Source organism: Schistocerca gregaria, chromosome 3, assembly GCF_023897955.1.
Source record: "Schistocerca gregaria isolate iqSchGreg1 chromosome 3, iqSchGreg1.2, whole genome shotgun sequence".
NCBI lineage: Eukaryota > Metazoa > Arthropoda > Insecta > Orthoptera > Acrididae > Schistocerca > Schistocerca gregaria.
This window is the reverse complement of record NC_064922.1, coordinates 286,005,128-286,030,630: the sequence shown is the minus strand read 5'-3', so window position 1 is coordinate 286,030,630 and position 25,503 is coordinate 286,005,128. Positions and strand designations below refer to the sequence as shown.

At 40.7% G+C, this 25,503-nt stretch overlaps 1 protein-coding gene across 1 annotated transcript in view; it reads right to left on the bottom strand.

Moving 5' to 3' along the window:
• LOC126355344 (cilia- and flagella-associated protein 61-like) overlaps window positions 1–25,503 on the bottom strand; it is a 223,683-nt gene that overhangs the window by 42,674 nt on the left and 155,506 nt on the right. The window contains exon 10 of the mRNA XM_050005638.1: window positions 5,951–6,154. Coding sequence (XP_049861595.1) covers window positions 5,951–6,154 — 204 coding nt within the window. The remainder of the gene's footprint in view (window positions 1–5,950; window positions 6,155–25,503) is intronic.

Sequence of the window (25,503 nt, the reverse complement as noted above, 5' to 3'; positions counted from 1 at the left end):
TTTTCATTTAGGCGACAGCAGGGCTCTGGACCCTCCCAGGCCCTCCCTTTGCCTATGTCCTTGCAATTACTGACAACAATGTGGAAGAAGTAAAGAAAATGGTTCTGTAAAATCACTGAATCATCATCAGAAAGGTTGCTGATGATGTTAGCATATCCTTAGGTTCAAGCCAAGCAATTTTTTGTGGATGTTTTGGGCTTGAAAAGTAGGTTGTAACAAGTGATGGAAATGGGTATATGGGTATGACATCTAAACCAAGACCCAATCACTCCAATGGAAATAGCCTGAAGGGCCTAGATCGAAAAAGAATTTGACAAGTTCAGTCATATATGAAGGCTCTTCTCACTGTTTCTCTGATTACAAAAGGATACTTCATTATGAGTCCCTGCCTAATGGCCATATGGTCAGCAAGGAATACTGCCTGGAAGTTATGCACCATTTGCATGAAGCAGTCCAAGGAAAACAACCTGAACTATGGCAAAACCACTTGTGGAAATTACATCATGATAGTGCTCCTGCTCACACTTCAATGCTTGTTCATGATTTTTTTGGCAAAATTAAAAAAACTGTTATGTCCTTTTTACTAGACATGGTCTGCTGTGACTTCTTTTTACTCCCAAAGTTGAAGAGTGCCATGAAAGGACATCATTTAACACCTTTGATGAGATGAAACAGAATCACTGAATGTGCTGCACACCATACTGAGAAGTGATTTCCAGAAGTTTTTCCAAGGTTGGAAAAAGCAGTTGCACAAGTATATTATATCTGTGGGGAATTACTGTGAATGAGACGATGTTGATAAATAAATAAAGATTCTTTAAGAAAAACAAAAATTCCCATTACATTTTGACCACATCTCATTCATGGGCATATTAATGTGAGCATGAGCAGTGTGTTGCAGCAGTGCTGATGGTTGGTGAGCACAGGATGTTGGCACTGCTGTAATTCTATAAGGCCAGCACAGTGTAGTGAGACAGGTTAGCTTGCTGGATCAGTGAACACAGCGGCACTGCCCTGACTAGTGCAGCAAGGGACAAGGCAGATTTTCACACAGACTGTGGCAGTTAGTAATGGTAATTTTTGTAATAGAATTATTCTGAGTCTTGCAGCCCAACCAGAATGATGGAGCTGTGCCAGGTGGTGATGCCCCGTGGACCTACCAGCAGAGGCCACCAGTTTGAGGCCACAGTGGGGCAACAGCTCTGCACACTAAATCCCTCACCGGACTTTGCACCACAGCACATATGGCCACACCAGTCAACTGTTGCCCACGGGGCAGTGGGTCCTGTGTACACCAGTCATCATCCACTCCTGCCACTGGGCACTACCTGGAGCTGCAGCAGCCACAAGACCATCAAGTTCATGCTCTACTGGCACAGGGTCCATGCAGACATGGCTGCTGGTGCAGTGTAGCACTGTGTCAGCAATGTGCAGTGTGTAGGCAGTCAGCCCTGCAGAATTCAGTGGCCTGCTGACCACTGAGCCAGTGTATCAAGTAGTGCAGATGTTTCAACAAATTAACATTGGCAGCTGCCCTTCTCTGGAGCCACCTGGGCACTCACTTTGCTTCCACCACTTGCTTGCACTATCCTGGCCCATGACCAACACACCGTGGACCAGGGGTCACTATAATATTATTCAATCATCTGCAGTGGATTAATAATATTCTGGCAATTCATTTTGGCACACAAACAGGTGCAAGATTATTTTCCCTGTTTAAACTGTCAATGTGATACTTACTACTAAATCTTATCCACTCTACATGAGCAAGGATAACATCGTTTCATTTCTCCTCATCTGAAATGTTATTCTCTCCAAAAGTTCTCTCCCACTTACCTTCCTCCATTTTCAAACATTGCCTATTATTGGAATAACTGACCTTTCAAGCTCAGAAAAACACCTTCTGCTTGGTTTCTTTTGTTCCACAGCATTGAATTCAGACTCTTGCTTAAATAACTGGTGTAAAGCTAATAAAATGTTCATATTTGTCTTAGTTAATATCAACTAAGATTGACTAAATGTGTATTACTATTGCTAAAATTAATGAATGCTTCTTTAATTATAGTAGGAAAGTTCTGGTGGAATGTAAATACTTTAGGAGCAAAGCAGATCATTCTCCAAAAAAGAGGAGCATTGAGTTGTTGACACACACACAAAAAAGGAGACTTGCCAGCTTTCAGGATAAATTCTTTCTTAAGCTGGAATATACGGACACATGCATGTACAAATGTGTGTCCACAGACACACACACACACACACACACACACACACACACACACACACACACACACACACACACACACACACAAAATCATGCATGACTGCACCTGTGCCTGTACAAGGTGGGGGTTGTGTCAGGTGGAATAGGTAGAGGGTGAGAGAGAGGGAGAGGGGGGAGAGAGAGAGAGAGAGAGAGAGAGAGAGAGAGAGAGAGAGAGAGGGGGGGGGGGGGGGAGATAGGAGGCACATAGAGGGGTTGGGGGTAAGTAGCTAGTGGTTTGGAATGAAGCAACCAGTTTGCTTGCTAGGAATGCAGGAGGGAGGGATGGCAAACCATGGGATAGGCATTTGATGCACTGGTATTGGAGATGGTGGGTTGAGGTAAGGAGAGTAGGAGAAGCAGAGGGTGAATTGCAAGGTTAACTCTCATATGCATAGTTGAGAAGAGCTGTTTGTGGAAGAAGGATCCACATGACCCAGGTTGGTAAGCAGCAATTGAAATGTTGTGCCACCAGGTGGTCAGCTTTGTTCTTGGTCACAGTTTGGTGGTGGCCATTCCTTCTGGGGATAGCTGGTTGGTTATCATACCAACATAAAAAGCTGTGCAGTGATTGCAGCATGGATGGTGTGTAACATGCCTGTTTTTACAGGTTGCCATGTCTCTGATGGGAGAGGATAAGCATGTGACTCCAATAGGAAGTGCTGGGTGAGTGAATGTGGAGGTGTTGCACATGGGTCTTCCAAAGGGATATAATACCTATGGCAAGGCATTGGGAGTGGAAGTGGCATATGGATGAAGTAGGATGTTGTGTAGGTTGCGTGGGTGATGGAACACCTCTTTAGGAGGGTTGGGAAGGATGCAGGGTAGGATGTACCTCATTTAAGTGCATGAAGGTACATAATGAGAGCACTAGCAAAAGACAAATCAAAGTGCTGTTGGAGGACATGTTTCAGTTGTTCCATTCTAGTGTGGTACTAAGTGATGAGGAACTGTTCCTCTGTAGCTGATTCTTGGGGATTGTGGGAGGATTAAGTGTGTGAGAGCAAATTACATGGGAAATCTGTTTGCAGACAAGGTTTGGGGGGTGGGTCAAGGCCCTTAAGAGACCTACAGCATACCAGGCAAGTGAGTTCTTGTAACTGCAGATATGGCACCTATGGGTTGCCAGACAATGGGAGGGATTTTTAGTTGTGGAAGGTACTACAGCTGTTGAAATGCAGGTACTTTTAGTAGTTAGTGGCATTAATATGGGCAGAGCCATGGACAGAGCCATCAGAGAGGAGGGGGGGGGGGAGGGTTCAATGTCCAGGAAGGTGGACTGTTGGGTTGAAATCTGTTTGCAGACTAGGTTTGGGGGGTGGGTCAAGGCTCTTAAGAGACCTACAGCATACTGGGCAAATGCAGGTACTTTTAGTAGTTAGTGGCATTAATATGGACAGAGATATGGACAGAGCCATCACAGAGGAGGGGGGGGGGTCAATGTCCAGGAAGGTGGACTGTTGGGTTGAATAGTACCATGTGAAGCAGATAAGAGAGATGGTGTTGAGATTGTGAAGGAATGAGGATAGGGTTTCTTGGCACTGAGTTCAGATCAAGAAGATGTCATCAGAGAACCTGAACCAGGCAAGGGGTTTGGGATTTTTGAAGGCTAGGAAGGTTTCCTTCAGATGGCCCATAAAAGATTGGCATGAGATGGGGCCATGAAGGAGTCCATGGCTGTGCCATGGATTTGTTTATATACCTTCCCCTTAAAGGAGATGTAGTTGTGAGTCAGGATATAGTTGGTAAGGTGTATGAGGAGATACTACATCATTCCAGGCTCATTGGGTTGCTACAAATCTAAACTTGCTAAAAGTATATAATTTTAATAAAATGTACAGCTCTGTTAATGGATATCAGCATTGCTGTAAAGACACTACATATGCCTGACAGCAAAGCATATTCCATCCTCTACATGGTTTTAGAGCCATCAGTGTAAATGATACCCTGATACATCTAAGAAACTGAGAGGAACAGACACAAGGTCATGGAGCTGATTGAAACTTTAGGTACTTGAAACGGATCAGTACTAACTTTGCATGGGTACTAACCTAGGGAAGGTATGCAGGAAAACACAGGGAATACATATTAAGGAGATGATGTGAAAGTTTGGATGGAGGGCCTTGAGGAACATTCCAACAGGTAATCTCACCTGTGAGTGGATGCCAGAGAGTATATGGCCCTTGTATGGAAAAATAATTTGATAAGTTGGATGATTATGAAATTGTCAGATGGTGATTGTATAAGTGAGCAAGAGAGCTGGTACTGCTGGAATTGAAGATGTATGATCCCTACTTTGGTGAGGAGACTGTGTGTAGGATTAGTTCAGAAGGCACCAACAGCCAATCAACATCCATGGTGATGGGCTGAGTCCACTAATTTCAAAGCTGAAGGTGCCACTGAGTGTTAAAACTGGCAACCACAATCCAACAGGAGGAGACCAGGGATAGGTACAATGGAGTAGAGCAGTGTGATCCACATCCCAAGAAGTGTGAGCAAGGAAGCAGAGAGACAGGAAGATTATGCTTGCAGATTGTCTTAAGCTGACAATTATTGGACATTATGTCAAATTTTTATTGAAGGGAATCCCAAGAATCAGGACTGCACAATTTCTAACTGCTAGGACTCAATTACAGTTCTGGGCCTGAATGGGCAATGGTATGACAACAGGTATGCAAATTTGCATTTTTGTGTGAGAGAATTGGAAGCCATGGCAAAAGATCCATTCAGAGGCCCTTCAGATGGTCCACTGGAGGTGGTTTGCAGCAGAGGTTACAAATTGGGAGCTATACCAAATGCAAAGTCATTGACATACAGTGCAAGATGACCACTAATCTGATGGAGGTAACTAATCCACAGATGGCAATGAGGAAGAGACTAACACTTGGCATGGAGCTCTGCAGGATGCCACTCTCCTGTACCTGTGGGAGCCTGAGTGATGTACTAACTCTAACCTGAAACAACTTCTGGAACCAAAACTGATGAATAAAATCCAGCAGGAAATCTTGAAACCCCAAGTCACTAAGGGTGAGTAAAATGTGATGGTGTTAAGTAGTGTCATATACCATATGTAGGCTGCAAATGGCTACAATAAGATGTTGGTGTTTAGGAAAAGTCTGTCAAATTGCTCTTTTTAATCTAGCAAGATGGTTGATTGTGGATCACACCTCTTGGAAACCACACTGATAGGGAATAAAAAGTCTCAAGATTGGAGAACCCATCATAATCATCAGGCTACTGCTTCAAGCAGTTTGCCTGGCACTTCCAATCACCAGAGTTGCCTTCTCCCAAGAGTTTTTCGTCTCCTCTTTCACTTCTTTAGGCTATGAAGAATCTTCTGAAGGATTATCTTCTGTGAATGTGGGAGTAGGAGAGGAGCACGCAGAGGATGATCTCTCACTTACTTTTACAGTGGGGTGGAGGGAGGGGGGGGGGGGACGTGGAGGGCACAGTTATGGCATTCTGTCAGAGGTGTAGGATTGCCCTAATGTGGCTCTGGGTATTGGGGGGGGGGGGGGGGGGGGAGAGGTACAGTAATGAATTGAGCAGTGTCATCTTGTAAGTGCTTGATGGATAGAGCATGTGCAGCTGGCTTATGCAGGTGTTAGGTCACAGCTGCCTAACTTTGGTGATGTTACCTCATGCTGTGAGGCCTGTTGTATGAGAAGACGGGAGTGAACTGGTACTTACATCTTCAGGACAGTGTGCTTTCTGTGCTTCGAGTGGTACGTCGATCCCCGGCTGGCGCACACGCAAGTAATAGGCGCCACCTGGTAGCTTGCAATAAACAACCATGGGTCGGTACCACTGCTGGCCAACACGCTTCTCTGGCTCCTCCACAACACCGCCTGTGCCAAACTCATTCTGTAGACGCACCAGTAGCTCATCTGCCACCTGCCGAAAACACACCAGCTAAAGCCTCCTTCTGTCTATAATAACCAACCTGATGTACACATGATGATCATAGGTAAATAAGCATATTGCACAAAAAGTTTGTCACCCGCAGGGCACCACATGTTAATACCACTTCTAACTTCTAACTTTGATAATCTGCATCTACATCCCAAATTCCACTGCTAGGTACTGGAAAAGGACTGGATGGGAAAACCAGGAAAACCCTGCAGCTAACAGGCACATAATCATGGTAAGATGTGCCAGATGTCAATGGTTGGTGGCACAGTGATAAGATGATAGCACAGCATTTGCCTGCGAAAGGCAAAGGTCCTGAGTTTGAGTTTCAGTCCGTCACACAGTTTTAATCTGCCAGGAAGTTTCATATCAGTGCACACTCTGCTGCAGAGTGAAAATCTCATTCTGGAGACACATAAAGTACCGAAAAGGTATAGTATTATCATCTATGGATGAGTCAAAGTTTGACGCTATAGTTAGATCCTTAAAATATTGAGAGGGATTGAATGACATGTCTCCTAAAATAGTTAAGTATATTTCTAAATACTAAACAAAGCATACTCAATTAGATTAGATTAGATTAGATTAGATTAGTACTTGTTCCATAGATCATGAATACGAGACTTTGTAATGATGTGGAATGTGTCAGGTTAATAAAAGGTGTCTATATAAGATATTACATTACACAAAATATTACATGACACTCTTTTTTGTGGGGGTTACTATATTCAAAAATTCATCTAGTAGAAGGAGTTGCCATTAAGAAATTCTTTTAATTTCCTTTTAAATGCTATATGGCTATCTGTCAGACATTCAATGCTATTAGGTAAGTGACCAAAGACTGTTGTGGCAGCATAATTTACCCCCTTCTGAGCTAAAGTTAGATTTAACCTTGAGTAGTGAAGATCATCCTTTCTCCTAATGTTGTAGCCATGTACACTGCTATTACTTTTGAATTCGTTCGGATTGTTAACAACAAATTTCATAAGTGAGTATATATATTGTGAGGCTACAGTGAAGATTTTTAACTGTAGGATGATCTTGGATGAGCTCCAGCAATTATTCTGATCAGATGTATATCGCCAAAATTTGCAATGACCCTAATAGCATAAGTAACTGATCTCAAACGTTTCAGCAGATCCTCAGTGTGTTTTTTCCAGTTCAACCCCTCAACAATGCATACACCTAGAAATTTTGAATATTCTACCTTAGCTACTGATTTCTGATCGAAGTCTATATTTATTAATGGTGTCGTTCCATTTACTGTGTGGAAGTGTATATACTGTGTTTTGTCAGAGTTTAAATGAGAGCACATTTGCAGAGAACCACTTAATGATTTTCTGAAAAACATAATTTACAATTTCACCAGTTAATTCTTGACTGTTGGGTGTGATAGCTATACTTGTATCATTGGCAAAAAGTACCAGTTTTGCATCTTCGTGAATATAGAATGGCAAGTCATTAATATATATTAAGAACAACAGAGGACCCAAGCCCGAACCTTGTGGCACCCCATTCTTGATTGTTCCCCAGTTTGAGAAATCACCAGTTTTTTGCATATTATGTGAACTGTTTATTTCAACTTTTTGTGCTCTTCCGATTTAAACCATTTGAGCACTGTCCCATTCATACCACAGTACTTGAGCTTATCTAGAAGTATTCCATGATTTACACAATCAAAAGCATTTGACAGATCACAAAAAATCCCAATAGGTGACTTCAAGTTACTCAGAGCATTTAATATTTCATTAGTGAAAGTATATATAGCATTTTCCATTGAAAAACCCTTCTGGAAACCAAACTGACATTTGGGTGAAACTTTATTTTTATAAAGGTGTGAAGCTACTCTAAAATACATTACTTTTTCAAGAATTTTGGATAAGGCAGTCAGAAGAGAGATTGGGCAGTAGTTGTTGGCATCAGATGTATTCCCTTTTTTATGCAGTGGTTTAACAATGGCATACTTCAGTCTATCTGGGAAAATACTCTGCTTCAGAGAGCTATTACATATGTGGCTAAGAATCCCACTTATTTCTTGGGAACAAGCTTTTATTATCCTGCTGGAAATGCCATCAGTTCCATGTGAGCTTTTATTCTTCAGAGAGGCTATTATCTTCCTACTTTCAGAAGGAGAGGTGGGTGGAATTTCAATTGTATCAAATTGTATGGGTAAGGTCTCTTCCATTAACTGCCTTGCTTCTTCTACTGAAGATTTAGATCCTATTTTGTCTACAACATTTAAAAAATGATTATTCAAAATATTTTCGACATCCGGCTTGTTGTTTATCAAGTTTCCATTCTGTTTGATGGTGATGCCATCATCCTGTACTCTTGGTTACCCTGTCTCCCTCGTAATAATATTCCAAATTGTTTTGATTTTGTATCAGAGGTATTAATCTCAGACATGATGCACATGCTTCTGGACTTTTTAATAACCTTTCTTAATGTAGCACAATAGATTTTATAATATTTGGCTGCTTCTGGGTCATTACTCTTTCTTATTGTTAGATAAAGTTCCCTTTTGTGGTTACGAGATATTTTTATTCCTTTAGTAAGCCAAGGTTTTTTGAATGGTTTGTTATAATTAGATTTAACTACTTTCTTGGGGAAACAGTTTTCAAATTCTCTTACAAGTCTATCATGAAATAAGTTATATTTTAAATTAGCATTGGGTTCCTTGTAGACCTCATCCCAGTCTAAATGCTGAAGATTTTCTCTGAAATTTCTAATTGTTGAGTCATTAATTGAACACACAACCTTGGAGGGTAGTTTTTAATTACTGAATGGAGCTATGTCATGTACTGTAACTAGCTGAGCATCATGATCAGAAAGGCCATTCTCAACTTGGATGCCTTGTTGTGGTATCTGTCAGATAGGGGAAAGCAAACTATTACTTGTGGGGACTTCAATGTTGAGGAAGGAATATTTCCAAATTTCTTGAAGAAAAGAAAAGTAATTCCTATATATGATGGGGGAGACAAAGGGTATCCTGGCGACTACAGATATATTGTTACACATCTGACTGCCTAAAACTGTAAAAATAGCCATAAATGATATGACAGTGAATTCATAGGGAGACAGGTTAATAAATAGAGCACAGTATGGCTTCAGAAAAGGTCAATACACAGACAATAGTTGCAGACTTCGCAACATATGTAGTCAGGGCACTAGAAAGACATGAACAAGTTTGTATTCTATTCCTTGACCTATCGAAGGCTTTTGATTGTGTGTGTCACACACTTCTATTAGAAAAATAAATTAGTGTGGCATTAGAGGCTGAGCAAAATATATTATAAAGACATTTGTTGAAAGTAGGCAATAATGCACAGAGATAAAATATAAATAGGACAACAGTTTAGAAAATGTACACTCAAAATTCAAGAAGGTAAAACGTGATGTACCACAAGGTTCAGCACTGGGTGGACACCAGTGAATCTGCAAAGTACCTTAAAATTAAGGACATTTTTAGAGACAGACAGGGCATAAAAATATTTTGTGGGTTCAGGCTCTTCACAAATGTTTGAGGCTTGGTCCGTCACAAATTTTCAACTTGTGCCATTGGTTAATTTCAGTGCCCTAACGTGGCCACCATTGGAAAAATTTCCCTGACACTATTGATATTCACAGTTGCTGAATCATAATAGTGTGTGCTGTCCATTCAGTTGGACATGTCTGACAGAATAGATATCACATACATATAAATGTAATACTCAGCAAAAATCAGTACTTTGTAAACAGGCATCCACCAAATCCTCCACTTTTAAAAATACTTGTTTGAGCACCTCGTGACTAATTTTAAACCAGACCTGTGTTTGAATCTTCACTGACTGTATTTTATTATCTACTGCACCAAAGCTCTTGATGTTTCTAACTGGTAGCATCAGAATTTCTTTGTTTTTCTTTCACTGATTGTACCTTACATAGGAAATTAAACTCACCTCTGATCTATTACCTAGAATTGGTCCTATGTTTTTTCCATTACATTTAATTTTGGTGGCAGCTTGGTTCAAATGATGTTACTTATTTGTAACTGGTTCCTGATTTAAGGTGTTTCATTAATTCCCCATTCTGGTGCCTAATGGAATGGGTCTGCCTCTAGCCCACATAATTCCCTATGGTCAGGCAAGCAGGATATACATGTGGGCCCATTGTGCACTTCCTTGTCTGAAATCATAATTCCCTTGACTTTTATGTGCTGTTGCTGGGTGTCACAGTTCCATTAAAATCTCTGTCAATCCTGGTTTCTTTCTGCCCAGTTTCGTATATCATCATGTCTTCATGTCTGTTGCTTCATCTTTTTTCAGTTAAAGTTTCTCCTATCTTTACTATTTTGATACAGCATGTGTAGTGTTCAGATGCATACTGCACTTCTCGTGTCATGCCTTCCTCATACTTGGCAGTTGTCACATCAGCCAGTGTCATCATATCTTCCTCTGAGATCATCTGTCCCTCATAAATGTGTTCTCCATCCATTCCCATAAAAAGCACATTGATCATCTTCTAACATGTCCAAAGACTCTACAGATGAGAGAAGCGTTTCAGTATCTTCATGCAGTACTGTTAATAGCTTCTCTCTGGTCTCTATGGAGAGAAGGTTCTTTAAAATTTTCAAGATGTTGGTCAGCGGAATCTCCTGTTCCAAATATTTAGCCTTCTTCAAATACTTTTCAAAATAGTGTTGGAGACTGCCTTAACACTGAGTGGATGGCTCTGGATGCATTACTCTCTTCCCTAATCTTTCTTGTGTTCCCTTGGACCAATATCTTTGTAGAAAACCATTTTCAAACTAGAAGTATATATTACAACTATCTCCAGCTTTGGCAGCCCACTATGCTTCATCTCCCTGCTTAAATCCTTCAAAAAATTAAACCAAACAATGGAAAATGCAGGATGGACTGTAACAATATCATGAAAAGGAAAGTTGCTACTCACCATATAGCGGAAATGCTAAATCACAGATAGGCACAACAAAATGACTGTCACAATATAAGCTTCAGGCCAACAAGGCCTTTGTCGAAAATATATGACACACACACACACACAAATGCAACTCACACACGTGTGACTGCAGCCTTTGGCACCTGAACTGGCTTCAGCTGCCATAGGTTACAGTCATGTGTGTGTGTGTGTGTGTGTGTGTGTGTGTGTGTGTGTGTGTGTGTTGGTCACCTGTTTTTGACAAAAGCCTTGTTGGCCAAAAGCTTATATTGTGACAGTCTTTTTGTTGTGCCTATCTGAGACTCAGCATCTCTGCTATGTGGTGAGTAGCAACTTTTCTTCCAAAAATTTAATTTTGTGTGTGTCACTCCAGCTGTGGGGAAGCATGCCATAAAAATATTCATAAACATGAGTGGATGTATATCTTTCCTTCCTGGTGTGCTTCAGCATATTATCTTCCATTAAGTAAATGGTTAGATTTGGTTCAGTGGTCCCAAGTTTGTGAACCAATGAATTTAATCTCTTTTGTTGCTGAGTGATATCTGGACATGTATCTGTGAAAGAACATTCTATGTAACTAGATTGCTTTATACTGGCCCATTCATTTTACATTTTAGTTCATCTAATTCACTTTGTATGGATTGGATGTCAAACTTTATTTCTTCCACAGAACTGGATATAGCATTCATTTTACAATCTGTATCTGAATTCATGTTTTTCAGCTTAGTCTATGTTGTATGTGAAATGTCACTTATTCTGGCTTCAATTTTACTGACGTTGCATGGGGATTGCTTTTGTATTCTTCAAACTTCTGATTACAAATTCTACTAGATGTCAATCTGTTTTGGTTAAATACCTTAACTAGAATTTATCCCACTCTGCATTTTGTATTATCCTCTATTCATTAAATTTTGCGTCCAATATTTCTTACATTTATTTATCCTTTTCTTCTGCTCTCTTCTCGAACCTATGTATGTGCATAGAAACATCAACTACTTTCTTTGAAATGTCATTAATTTTACTAACTACTTCTGAAAATACCTTTAATTTTCCTACCTGCTTTTAAAATTGAACTACTTTTACGACTGTGGTCGACATTAACTTCATTTACTTTTTTGAAAAGATCATTAAGCTTTGCAATTTTATCATCCTGTTTTACAGGTATTATCATACTGCTTTACAGGTATTCTTGTAATTATCTTCTCAGAGCAAAGATAAACACAAATTTCTTATTCTAAGCACACCAGGTAAATTACCCTCACCAATTTATTCTGAAATTAAAATTTTTGTGCTACATTCTGTAATGGTGACGTTCTTCTACTACTCATTCTCAACAATGCTCATTGCTCACCAGGCAACTATTGTCGGCCATTACACTCAAAGAATTTCAATCTGCATCATTTAGTAATATTAAATTTTTAACTTTCTTTTTGTGCCTCTTCATCTATCCTAAAATCCACATCTACACAGATTTACTTTATGTACTTTTTCAATGTCAAGTAGTTGGTAGACTTTGTGACTTCATTTGACATTATTTCTTTTCAGTCATAACTGGTACTGGCTTTATACTTTCTTACAATTACATGCTCTCCTCCCTAGGATTCAAGACTGTGGCAAATTTGCTGAATCCTAGGGAATGGTGGCCACATTCTCACAAACTTCATTCTTGGGAGTTCTGGATTTGCATTCTGTATGAAGGCAATTGGATTTTGCTGGGAATTAATTACAGTTTTACCTCTTGTCTTGCTTTCAGTGCCTTATTTTTGCCAAAAGGATCTGGTCAAGATCTGCTCTTTGCAGGTGCTATAACTTTAGAACTATAGAATTTCTTTGAGTTCATGATTTGTCATATATGTAATTAATAAATAAAACTTTTAAACAATCATCTTGTTTTTATGAAGTTCTAAAGGTACTTCTTCACAATAATAATATTTCACCTAGGGCTAGTACACACAGATATGTCCATATACCAGGCTGCCAGAGAGGGATGGGTTTGTACAAAGCCCAACTTGATTAGCATAGAAGCTCCAGGAGAAAGCTAAGAGTGCAGACTCTTGTAGCAGTATCACTGAATAAAAAGTGACTGGGTTTCCAACTGGGTCAAGTGATTAAAATTACACAACCTTTCAGCCAAGCACTCCTTGGCCATTGTCAAGTGGTATGACTGTGAGTGGGCTGCTGGTACACCCTTATATACACTAGCTCCTGGCTGTGATGTCATTGGTGCTCACAGCATCATCGTATATGGGCATGCATCAACTCAGCTTTCAATGTACCCGTGTCAAGAACATGATCGCTAGATTCCGTGCTGCCCTATTCTCCATTAATGGTGTTTTCAGTAATTTTTATTTCAACAGCTTCTTTAATTACAGAGTACTAGAAGCTGTTAGAGCAAGGCATGACAGAGATTTCATTTTCTAAAGCACACTCAGCTAATGCGGATTTCTGTTGGTAGCATAAACATAGCCAATGGTGGTAGCATAGCCAATAAAACATCTCATGCTCCATCCTGCTTTGTTTTACAGAACATTCCATTTGTACAATTTAAGACTGGCCACACTCACAAGGTACTTTGCAGACCTCAGCCTGAAGACTGATTTCATCTTGTGTCTTTTCAGTAGACAGCTTATTTTACCCTACACAGAGCCACAGGGTAACAAGAAAGCAAGTTTCTTCTCCTACTCCTCCTTGGCAGTCTTATTGCGATTCTTTCATGAAATCACTTGATTTATTTGATGAACATTGTAGATGTTGTTTCTGTAGACCTTATATAGATGGCTCAGCTCATAGGGCTGGTTATCAGCGTCTTTTTTTGTAATACAGTGTGCTTCTGTGCCAGATGATGATGGCTGATGCCATGCAAGTACAGATCAGCGTGGGGAGATTCTCTACAGACACTGCAGCCAGAGCACCCATTTTGTTTGCAGTGAACTAGGACATTGAGGAATGGCAATACATACTCTTTTTCTAACTCCACGGTGAACTGGGTGTTAGTGTTAATGTCACTGAGATGGTCTAAGAACTTGTCAAGTTTTGAACTGGGTGTTAGTGTTAATGTCACTGAGATGATCTAAGAACTTGTCAAGTTTCTCAAGGCCAATAGGGGGCCAAATAATGAATATGCCATCAATGTATTGAAAGAAACAACTGTGCTTTAATGGCACTGTATCTAAAGTGTTTCCTCAAAATTTTCCACAAAGAGGTTTACAAGAACTGGAGCTAATGGGCTTCACATTGCAACACTGTTTGTTTGACTATAATATTGGCCATTGTACAGAAAATAAGAATATGTAAGCTAGTGTCCTAGGTAGCTCAACCACATCACTTACAAAGAACTGGGATACTAGGTCTGAAGAGTCTTTGATAGGCACATTTATAAAAAAAGCCACCACATCAAAACTGATCATACTGTCACTCTCACTACATGGTAGATAGTTAATTCACCTGATAAAATCTTCTGAATTTTGAGTATGATGTTCATAGAGTCCCAAATAGTGAACATGATGATGCAGAATGGTGTCTCATCCTTGTGAATCTTTGGTAAAGCATAAGCAGCAGGTAGTCTACGTACCTGTGAGAGAAGATTCTTGACCACACTGTCTTCTACTGAAAATTGCTTGAGAATTACAGATGTCATTCTCATTATTCTCAATGCTGGGTCACTTCGGAGCTTCCAGTGATTATATTCATCCAATGGTGTAGACATCTTCATACTGTAGTCCATGTATTCCATAATTATGGCTGCATTACCTTTGTCCTTAGGAAGGGCCACAATGCTTTCATCATTGCACAGTACTTATATCCTGGTCATGTTGGGTGCTGGTAACTTTTCTTTCACGTGAATAAGGCTTCTTTCATGCTGTATTTTGTCTGCAGGCTCATGAAATCAATGTTACCAGGCCCCAACATGACCATGGCTGATTGCAGTGGCTCATGAGCACTATACAATGATGAAAGCTTTGTGGTCCTACCTGCTGACAAAGGCAATGCAGCTGTAATTATAAAATACACTGGCTATGGTATAATGATATGTGCATTGCTGGGCAAATATACTTACAGGTAGCCCCCACATGACCCAACAATGAGAATAATGTAAAAGTTATCTGAGTTTCTCAAGCATGCTTCAGTGGAAGACAATGTGGTCAAGAATCTTCTCCCACAAGCACCTATACCATCTACTGCTTAAGCTTTACTGAAGATCCACAAAGATGGAACACTATACTGCCCCATTGTATCCACTGCTGTTTCACCAACACCCAAGCTGATAAAATAGTTGGTCATGCTCCACATGCAGGACACTGTGAACATCACATTCAAAACTCAGAAGATTTTGTTGACGAAATTAACAGTATTTGACTTGGTGAGGGTGACATTATGGTCAGTTCTGATGTGGTGGTGCTTTTTACAAATGTGCCTATCAAAGCCTCTTTGGACGTAGTATCTCAGTTATTTCTAAATGATGTGGTCCAACTATTTAGGCATAAACTTATGTATTCTTATTTTCTGTACCATGGTCAGTTTTATGATCAGACCATTGACGTTGTGATGGGAAGCCCATTAACTCCAGCTGTTGCAAACCTCTTCATGGAGAATGTTCAAGATATAGCCTTAGACAAGGTGCCATAAATACTAGTTGTTTCTTTTGATACAGTGATGACATGTTCATCACGATGCAGCAGGAAGGTTAAAAATTCAGGTACTAGTAAAACCAAATGCAAGATTAAGCCAAGTTGTTGACAGTGTTGAAGAAGAATGCAAGAATCTATCTTCAAACGACTATGCAGTAATTATAGGAGGTGCTAATGATGTGTATCACAACAAAACAGTTGCAGCAACAAAAGTGCTGAAAGAGTCACTGAGTAAGCTAACACATACCAATGTAATAGTGGCTAAAATGCCTCACCATTATGATGTAATAGAACAATCATGTGTGAACAATGAAACTAAAAAAGCAAATAACCTCTATGATTCAGTATGTAAACATTTCAAAAATGTAACTGTGATGACATGAATGATATTTCAGACTGCTGCCACACCACAATTGTGCCCCTTAGCAAACTGTGTCACTCTAACAGAGCTTGTCATACAAGCCATGGTCAGCATCTAAATGGCTTAGGAAAGTCACTTCTAAGCAAAAAAAAAAAAATACTTGGGATTGTAAGAGACAAATTAAGCTCTGCTAATAAAGCAATTTATAGGCTTCAGTTCAAAGATATGGTACAGGGAAACTCCCAGTAGTGACCAATTCTAACACAAGTTGGATTTGGTCACAACAGTTTGCAAGGGACAGTAAAAATAATGCAACAGAAAAAGCAACAGGTATTCCTCCCAGTAACAAAAACAATTTAATGTTATTTCATGTTAATGTACAATGCCTAAGACATAAGGTTAATGAGTTACAGTACTTGGAAGACAAAATTAACTGTAGCATACTGTGTATTAATGAGCATTGGTTGCATGACTCAAAAATAGATATGTGTGTACCTTATGGCTACATATTAGCCAAAAAATATTGTAGAACAAATATTGCACATGGTGGAGTTGCAATCTACATCAAAGCAAACTTAAATCTGCAGCATTCAGTGATAGACCTACACAAACATTGCATTGAAGGTGTATTTGAAGTAGCAGCCATAGCACTGCATACTCAAAAAATTATAATTGCTTCTGTGTACCATACACCAGCCTCTGGTGAGGAAGTTCTTATAGATAAACTAAGTTCACTAATTAAATGATTCACTAAACTCAAAAATCACAAAATTTTTATTGCAGGTGACTTCAATATAGATATAAGGGAGAGTAGAAAAAATGTAAATGACATGGTTAACAGCCTAAAGGCACTAAACTGCTACTCTGCTACGGTATAATTGGAAAACCTACTAGACTAGATGCATGCCTTGACAATGTAATCAGTAATGTAAATCAGGATCAACTAAAGCATGATGTGATTAAGTTAGAGTTATCTGATCATGATGGGATATGGGTCAGATGGGCAGTATGAACCCAGAGAGAACTAAACAGTTAGTCACTTTCAGAATACTAAAAGAGAGCAATATTGTACAATTGAAACATGAACTGAAGGTGGTAGATTGGCCAAATACACTACACAATATAAAAAATCTTGATGAATGTTTCTCTATGTTTTTATATATCATTAAAAATGTAGTAGGTAGTCACTGTCCACTTACCACAAAAAGATGCACCCCTAACAACAGAAAAAGCGCAGTGCTCTAACAAGTGGTACACTCCAGAGCTCAAGCAAATGAGGACACTGCTACTTATACTAAAAAATAATAGTGATAAAAATGAGGAAGCCAGCAAACGCTATGTGACCCTTAAGAAGCTGTACAAATATGAAATAAAATCAGCAAAATGTAAGGTAAATGATGAATATATTGCGGTCTCAAAAAAAGCCTGTCAAGCAGTTTGGAATATAATAAAAAGTGAAATCAATATGAGCAAACAGGAAGCCACAGTGCCTACAGATTGCAACATCCTTAACAAATATTTTATAAATTGTGCCAGGTCTTATTCTTCTTCTTCTTCTTCTTCTTCTTCTTCTTTTGGTAAAAATAATTCTGATAATATTTCAGCTGCTGTAACCCTTCTTAAACAATAAGCACCAGCAACCAAGAAATTCTCTTGGTCAAAAATCACCTCCGGCCACATTATGAAATCAATAAAGAAACTAGAAAACTCAAAAACAGAGGACTATTATGGACTTAGTAACAGTATTGTTAAACACATAGCCACTGCAATCTAAATGCCAATAACATATCTGACAAATTGCATACTTGAATAAGGAATATTCCCTGAATGTCTGAAAATGGCAGTTACACTCCCAATCTATAAGAAAGGTGACAGAAAAATGCCAAACAATTATAGACCTATATTAATAGTTCCCATTATATCAAAAGTAATAGAAAAGTAATAGAAAACTGCATATGTATCCAAATTTACAATTATTTTGAAAGTAATAAATTATTGAGTAATAACCAGTTGGTCTTTTGATCTGAACTATCGACAACCAAAGAAGTTGAATGCCTCTTTAGTAATATATATGAAGGATATGAAAACAAGAAACTCACTTGTGCTACACTGTTAGATTTAACAAAGGCCTTCGACCCAGTCACACATGAAATAATGATAAAAAAACTAGAAAATTATGGTATTATAGATATACCATAACAATTTTTTCAATCATACTTAAGCAATAGGGTAGAATTAGTAAAAACAAAATATCAATAGTCAACACCCATGAAAGTAAAGAGAGAAATCCCACAAGGCTTAGTGCTTGGCCCTTTCCTGTTCATTGTTTACATCAATGACTTCTCAAATTATATGCCATGTAACAATGTACGATATGCTGATGATATATATGCAAAATGTCATAGAATACAACAAAGTAGTAACTGAAATGAGCAGTGACTTGTGCAGAGCCAACCTTTTATCAATAAACAAATTGAAAACTGAAGAAATTTACTTCACCCTGAAACCAATTGAACAGAATACAAAAAATGTCAAGTTACTAGGTTTACATATGGATCAAAAACTTACATGGGACAGACACACAAATTATCTATGTGGCAAACTTGCTCAAACTCTCTTTCTATTACACAAGCTGAGACACATTATCAGTAAAAATCTGCTAATCTCCACATACTTTGCTTTTTTCCATTCGCAACTGCAATACGGGTACTTCTTTGGGGCAACTCAGTAGGTTCAAGTACCATCTTCAAGTGGCAGTAGAAAGCAGTCAGGTGCATTTTAGGACTAGCACCAAGACAAAGTTGCAAAAATCATTTTAAAGAACTAAAGATAGTGACACTACCTAGTATATACATTTATAATTGTTTAATATAAGCTAAAGGGAACATAAGAAACTTTAATTTAAGATCTGAAATGCATGTTCATAATACTCGAAATAATAGTAACATAGACCTATCATACACAAGGCTGACATAAACACAAAAGAGCCATAAGCACCTTAGCTTGAAATTTTATAACAAACTCCCAAAGGCTGTGAGCAAACTACTGATGAATAAGTTTAAGCAAACAATAGAAGTGTGGCTCAAATGTATGCCATATTACTCACTTGATGAGTTTCAAAACAGTGACACAAAAGAGATATGCTACATGAAACAAAAAACTGCCATATGAATTATACGTATACGTTTGTGACAGTAATGTACCAACAAAGACTTTTTACATGGATATGTAAGATGTACCACAAAAATATCTTGATACTATTGTATATTTAACTGTTATGATTTATTATTATTATTATTATTATTATTATTACTATTGTGAATGAATAATTGTTGTATTATAAATATTACTTTAGCATACATATCTGCTTGCCCTGCACAGGCAGAATTGTGTACAGTAATAAATATTGTAAATAAAATAGAAAGAAACTTCCACATGGGAAAAATACACTCCTGGAAATTGAAATAAGAACACCGTGAATTCATTGTCCCAGGAAGGGGAAACTTTATTGACACATTCCTGGGGTCAGATACATCACATGATCACACTGACAGAACCACAGGCACATGGACACAGGCAACAGAGCATGCACAATGTCGGCACTAGTACAGTGTATATCCACCTTTCGCAGCAATGCAGGCTGCTATTCTCCCATGGAGACGATCGTAGAGATGCTGGATGTAGTCCTGTGGAACGGCTTGCCATGCCATTTCCACCTGGCGCCTCAATTGGACCAGCGTTCATGCTGGACGTGCAGACCGCGTGAGACGACGCTTCATCCAGTCCCAAACATGCTCAATGGGGGACAGATCCGGAGATATTGCTGGTCAGGGTAGTTGACTTACACCTTCTAGAGCACGTTGGGTGGCACGGGATACATGCGGACGTGCATTGTCCTGTTGGAACAGCAAGTTCCCTTGCCGGTCTAGGAATGGTAGAACGATGGGTTCGATGACGGTTTGGATGTACCGTGCACTATTCAGTGTCCCCTCGACGATCACCCGAGGTGTACGGCCAGTGTAGGAGATCGCTCCCCACACCATGCCGGGTGTTGGCCCTGTGTGCCTCGGTCGTATGCAGTCCTGATTGTGGCGCTCACCTGCACGGCGCCAAACACGCATACGACCATCATTGGCACCAAGGCAGAAGCGACTCTCATCGCTGAAGACGACACGTCTCCATTCGTCCCTCCATTCACGCCTGTCGCGGCACCACTGGAGGCGGGCTGCACGATGTTGGGGCGTGAGCGGAAGACGGCCTAACGGTGTGCGGGACCGTAGCCCAGCTTCATGGAGACGGTTGCGAATGGTCCTCGCCGATACCCCAGGAGCAACAGTGTCCCTAATTTGCTGGGAAGTGGCGGTGCAGTCCCCTACGGCACTGCGTAGGATCCTACGGTCTTGGCGTGCATCCGTGCGTCGCTGCGGTCCGGTCCCAGGTCGACGGGCACGTGCACCTTCCGCCGACCACTGGCGACAACAGCGATGTACTGTGGAGACCTCACGCCCCACGTGTTGAGCAATTCGGCGGTACGACCACCCGGCCTCCCGCATGCCCACTATACGCCCTCGCTCAAAGTCCGTAAACTGCACATACGGTTCACGTCCACGCTGTCGCGGCATGCTACCAGTGTTAAAGACTGCGATGGAGCTCCGTATGCCACGGCAAACTGGCTGACACTGACGGCGGCGGTGCACAAATGCTGCGCAGCTAGCGCCATTCGACGGTCAACACCGCGGTTCCTGGTGTGTCCGCTGTGCCGTGCGTGTGATCATTGCTTGTAAAGCCCTCTCGCAGTGTCCGGAGCAAGTATGGTGGGTCTGACACACCGGTGTCAATGTGTTCTTTTTTCCATTTCCAGGAGTGTATATTAAAAACAAAGATTGCAAGACTTACCAAGAGGGAAAGCGCCGGTAGATAGGCACATGAATAAAACACACAAACACACACACAGAATTTCGAGCTTTCGCAACCGGTGGCTGCTTCGTCAGGAAAGAGGGAAGGAAAAGGAAAGATGAAAGGATGTGGGTTTTGAGGGAGAGGGTATGGAGTCATTCCAATCCCGGGAGCGGAAATACTTACCTTAGGGGGAAAAAAGGATAGGTATATACTCGCGCGCGCACACACACACACACACACACACACACACACACACACACACACACACACACACACACGCATATCCATCCATACATACACAGACACAAGCAGACATATTTGAAGGCAAGTGACCTATGCCAACCTATTCATGGGTCACTTAGAGGAAGCCTTCTTGGTTACCCAAGCCTGCCAACCCAAAGTTTGGTACAGATTCATTGATGACATCTTCATGATCTGGACTCACAGTGAAGAACAACTCCAGAATTTCCTCTCCAACCTCAACTCCTTTGGTTCCATCAGATTCACCTGGTCCTACTCCAAATCCCTGACGTTGACCTCCATCTGTCCAATGGCCAGCTTCACACATCCGTCCACATCAAACCCACCAACAAGCAACAGTACCTCCATTATGACAGCTGCCACCCATTCCATATCAAACGGTCACTTCCCTACAGCCTAGGCCTTCGTGGTAAACGAATCTGCTCCAGTCCTGAATCCCTGGACCATTACACCAACAACCTGAAAACAGCTTTCGCATCCCGCAACTACCCTCCTGACCTGGTACAGAAGCAGATAACCAGAGCCACTTCCTCATCCCCTCAAACCCAGAACCTCTCACAGAAGTACCCCAAAAGTGCCTCAATTGTGACAGGATACTTCCCGGGACTGGATCAGACTCTGAATGTGGCTCTCCAGCAGGGATATGACTTCCTAAGATCCTGAAATGAGATCCATCCTCTATGAAATCCTCCCCACTCCACCAAGAGTGTCTTTCCGCCATCCACCTAACCTTCGTAACCTCTTGGTTCATCCCTATGAAATCCCCAAAGCACCTTCCCTACCCTCTGGCTCTTACCCTTGCAACCGCTCCCGGTGTAAAACCTGTCCTATGCACCCTCTCACCACCACCTACTCCAGTCCTGTAACACGGAAGGTGTACACGATCAAAGGCAGAGCCACGTGTGAAAGCACCCACGTGATTTACCAACTGACCTGCCTACACTGTGATGCTTTCTATGTGGGAATGACCAGCAACAAACTGTCCATTCGCATGAATGGACACAGGCAGACAGTGTTTGTTGGTAATGAGGATCACCCTGTGGCTAAACATGCCTTGGTGCACAGCCAGCACATCTTGGCACAGTGTTACACCGTCCGAGTTATCTGGATACTTCCCACCAACACCAACCTATTCGAATTCCGGAGATGGGAACTTGCCCTTCAATATATCCTCTCTTCTCGTTATCCACCAGGCCTCAATCTCCGCTAATTTCAAGTTGCCACCACTCATACCTCACCTGTCATTCAACATCATCTTTGCCTCCACACTTCCGCATTGACTTACATCTCTGCCCATACTCTTTGCCTTTAAATATGTCTGCTTGTGTCTGTGTATGTATGGATGGATATGCGTGTGTGTGTGTGTGTGTGTGTGTGCGTGCGAGTATATACCTATCCTTTTTTCCCCCTAAGGTAAGTCTTTCCGCTCCCGGGATTGGAATGACTCCATACCCTATCCCTTAAAACCCACATCCTTTCATCTTTCCTTTTCCTTCCCTCTTTCCTGACGAAGCAGCCGCCGGTTGCGAAAGCTCGAAATTCTGTGTGTGTGTTTGTGTATTTTATTCATGTGCCGATCTACCAGCGCTTTCCCGCTTGGTAAGTCTTGGAATCTTTGTTTGTAATAAATATTACAATTTATTTAAAAAAATGTATTTAGCACACTGATGATGCCAATTGTATTGAAAACATACTGAAAGGCAAATAAAGATTCTATTGTATTCTATTCTATTCATTTGGCGACATGGATGTGAGAAACTTGATGAGTTCTTAAAACATCTCAATGGCATTAACAGTAACATACAATTCAGCATTGAGGTAGAAAATGACAATGCATTGCTGTTCCTGGATCCTAGTTTGCTGCAGACAAAATGGATGCCTTGGTCACTAAGTTTATAAAAAAATCAACCCACACTGATTTGCACTTGCACACCATCGGGCACCATCACCTGACACAGAAGCACACTGTGTTACAAATATTGGTGCATTGTGCAACAATGATACTAGATGGTGAGAACTTGTGCTATGAGTTGAGCCACCTATGCAAGGTCTTCAGAAGCAAAAGCTACAATGTTCATCAAATAAATAAAGGGTTTTCAAGCAGCAATCACAGTAAGACAACTGACAAGGAGCAGGAAGAAAAAAACTTGCTTTCTTGAGTTCTGTGCCTCTTTGTTAGGCCAAATAAGGCCCCTGCTGAAATAACAGAAGATCAGATCCATCTTCAGGCATATGACAAAAATTCGACTGTTACTGAGACCAGCTAAAGATGCAGCAGGTCTCGGAACACCTGGGGTCTGCAAGGTACCTTGCAGTGTAGCCAGTCTTACATCAGACAAACAGTACACTCTGTAGAACAACACAGGAAGGAGCTTGAGAGGTTTTCTTACCTACGCTACCCCAAGAAATCAACTTTAGCTGGGCGTGCTTTAGAAATTGGTTACCATATCAAATTTGATGAAAATTCTGTCACAGTTAGAACTAACAACTTCTGGGACTGTGCAATTAAAGAAGCCATTGAAATGAAAATCACTGATAACACCCTTTAACAACCTTAATAGACACAGTGAACTGCAGCTCAGTGCTGTACAGGAACCAGTGATGCATGGCTGAAGCAGGCATATCAAATGCTGAGCCTACATACACCCATATATGGCAATGGCATGAAAACCAGTGACGTCACAGCGAGCAGCTAGTGTATATAAGGGTGTTCCAGCAGCCTGCTGGCAGTCATACACCTTGATGATGACTAAGAAGTGCTTGGTTGAAAGCTCATATAATTTTAAGCTGGGAATCCAAGAACTTTTTATTCAAGGGAGAAATCATTGCAAAATATTAATATTGTTGCTCCACTTATGTCTTTGCATCACTGTCTAATTAAATTATTTTGTCACCTGGAGATGTTGCAGAGAGTGAGGGAAAAATGAATGTCTGTATGCTTCTGTTTGAACTCTCCTATGTTACCTTCATGGTCGTTACTCGAGATGTATGTTGATGGCAGTAGCATTATTATACTGTCTGTCATTGGTGCATTTTATGCCTTACATCATCTGAAAGGAGAGAAAATCCTGACTCGCAGACTACACTTCACACTTGCAGTCAGCCATTGCCCAGTTTTTGTGTTTGGCCCATTGTGTGTTGCCATGAGCAGTGACTTTTTGTGAGGTACCAAACTCCAAACACTCATTGCATGCAGTTTCCTTCACCATGTTTGCTAATAAACTGGTTGGTAGATGGTCAGAACCACATGTATGAATATCAAGAGCTCAGCTGGCAGCCCAGTTCTAAGCAAAGAAGGGAAGGCAGAAAGGTGGAAGGAGTATATAGAAGGTTTATACAAGGGCGATGTACTTGAGGACAATATTATGGAAATAGAAGAGGATGTAGATGAAGACGAAATGGGAGATACGATACTGCGTGAAGAGTTTGACAGAGCACTGAAAGACCTGAGTCGAAACAAGGCCCCCGGAGTAGACAAAATTCCATTAGAACTACTGACGGCCTTGGGAGAGCCAGTCATGACAAAACTCTACCAGCTGGTGAGCAAGATGTATGAGACAGGCGAAATACCCTCAGACTTCAAGAAGAATATAATAATTCCAATCCCAAAGAAAGCAGGTGCTGACAGATGTGAAAATTACCGAACTATCAGTTTAATAAGCCAAGGCTGCAAAATACTAACGCAAATTCTTTACAGACAAATGGAAAAACTGGTAGATGCAGACCTCGGGGAGGATCAGTTTGGATTCCGTCGAAATGTTGGAACACGTGAGGCAATACTGACATTACGACTTATCTTAGAAGAAAGATTAAGAAAAGGCAAACCTACGTTTCTAGCATTTGTAGACTTAGAGAAAGCTTTTGACAATGTTGACTGGAATACTCTTTTTCAAATTCTAAAGGTGGCAGGGGTAAAATACAGGGAGCGAAAGGCTATTTATAATTTGTACAGAAACCAGATGGCAGTAATAAGAGTTGAGGGGCATGAAAGGGAAGCAGTGGTTGGGAAAGGAGTGAGACAGGGTTGTAGCCTCTCCCCGATGTTATTCAATCTGTATATTGAGCAAGCAGTAAAGGAAACAAAAGAAAAATTTGGAGTAGGTATTAAAATTCATGGAGACGAAGTAAAAACTTTGAGGTTCGCCGATGACATTGTAATTCTGTCAGAGACGGCAAAGGACTTGGAAGAGCAGTTGAACGGAATGGACAGTGTCTTGAAAGGAGGATATAAGATGAACATTAACAAA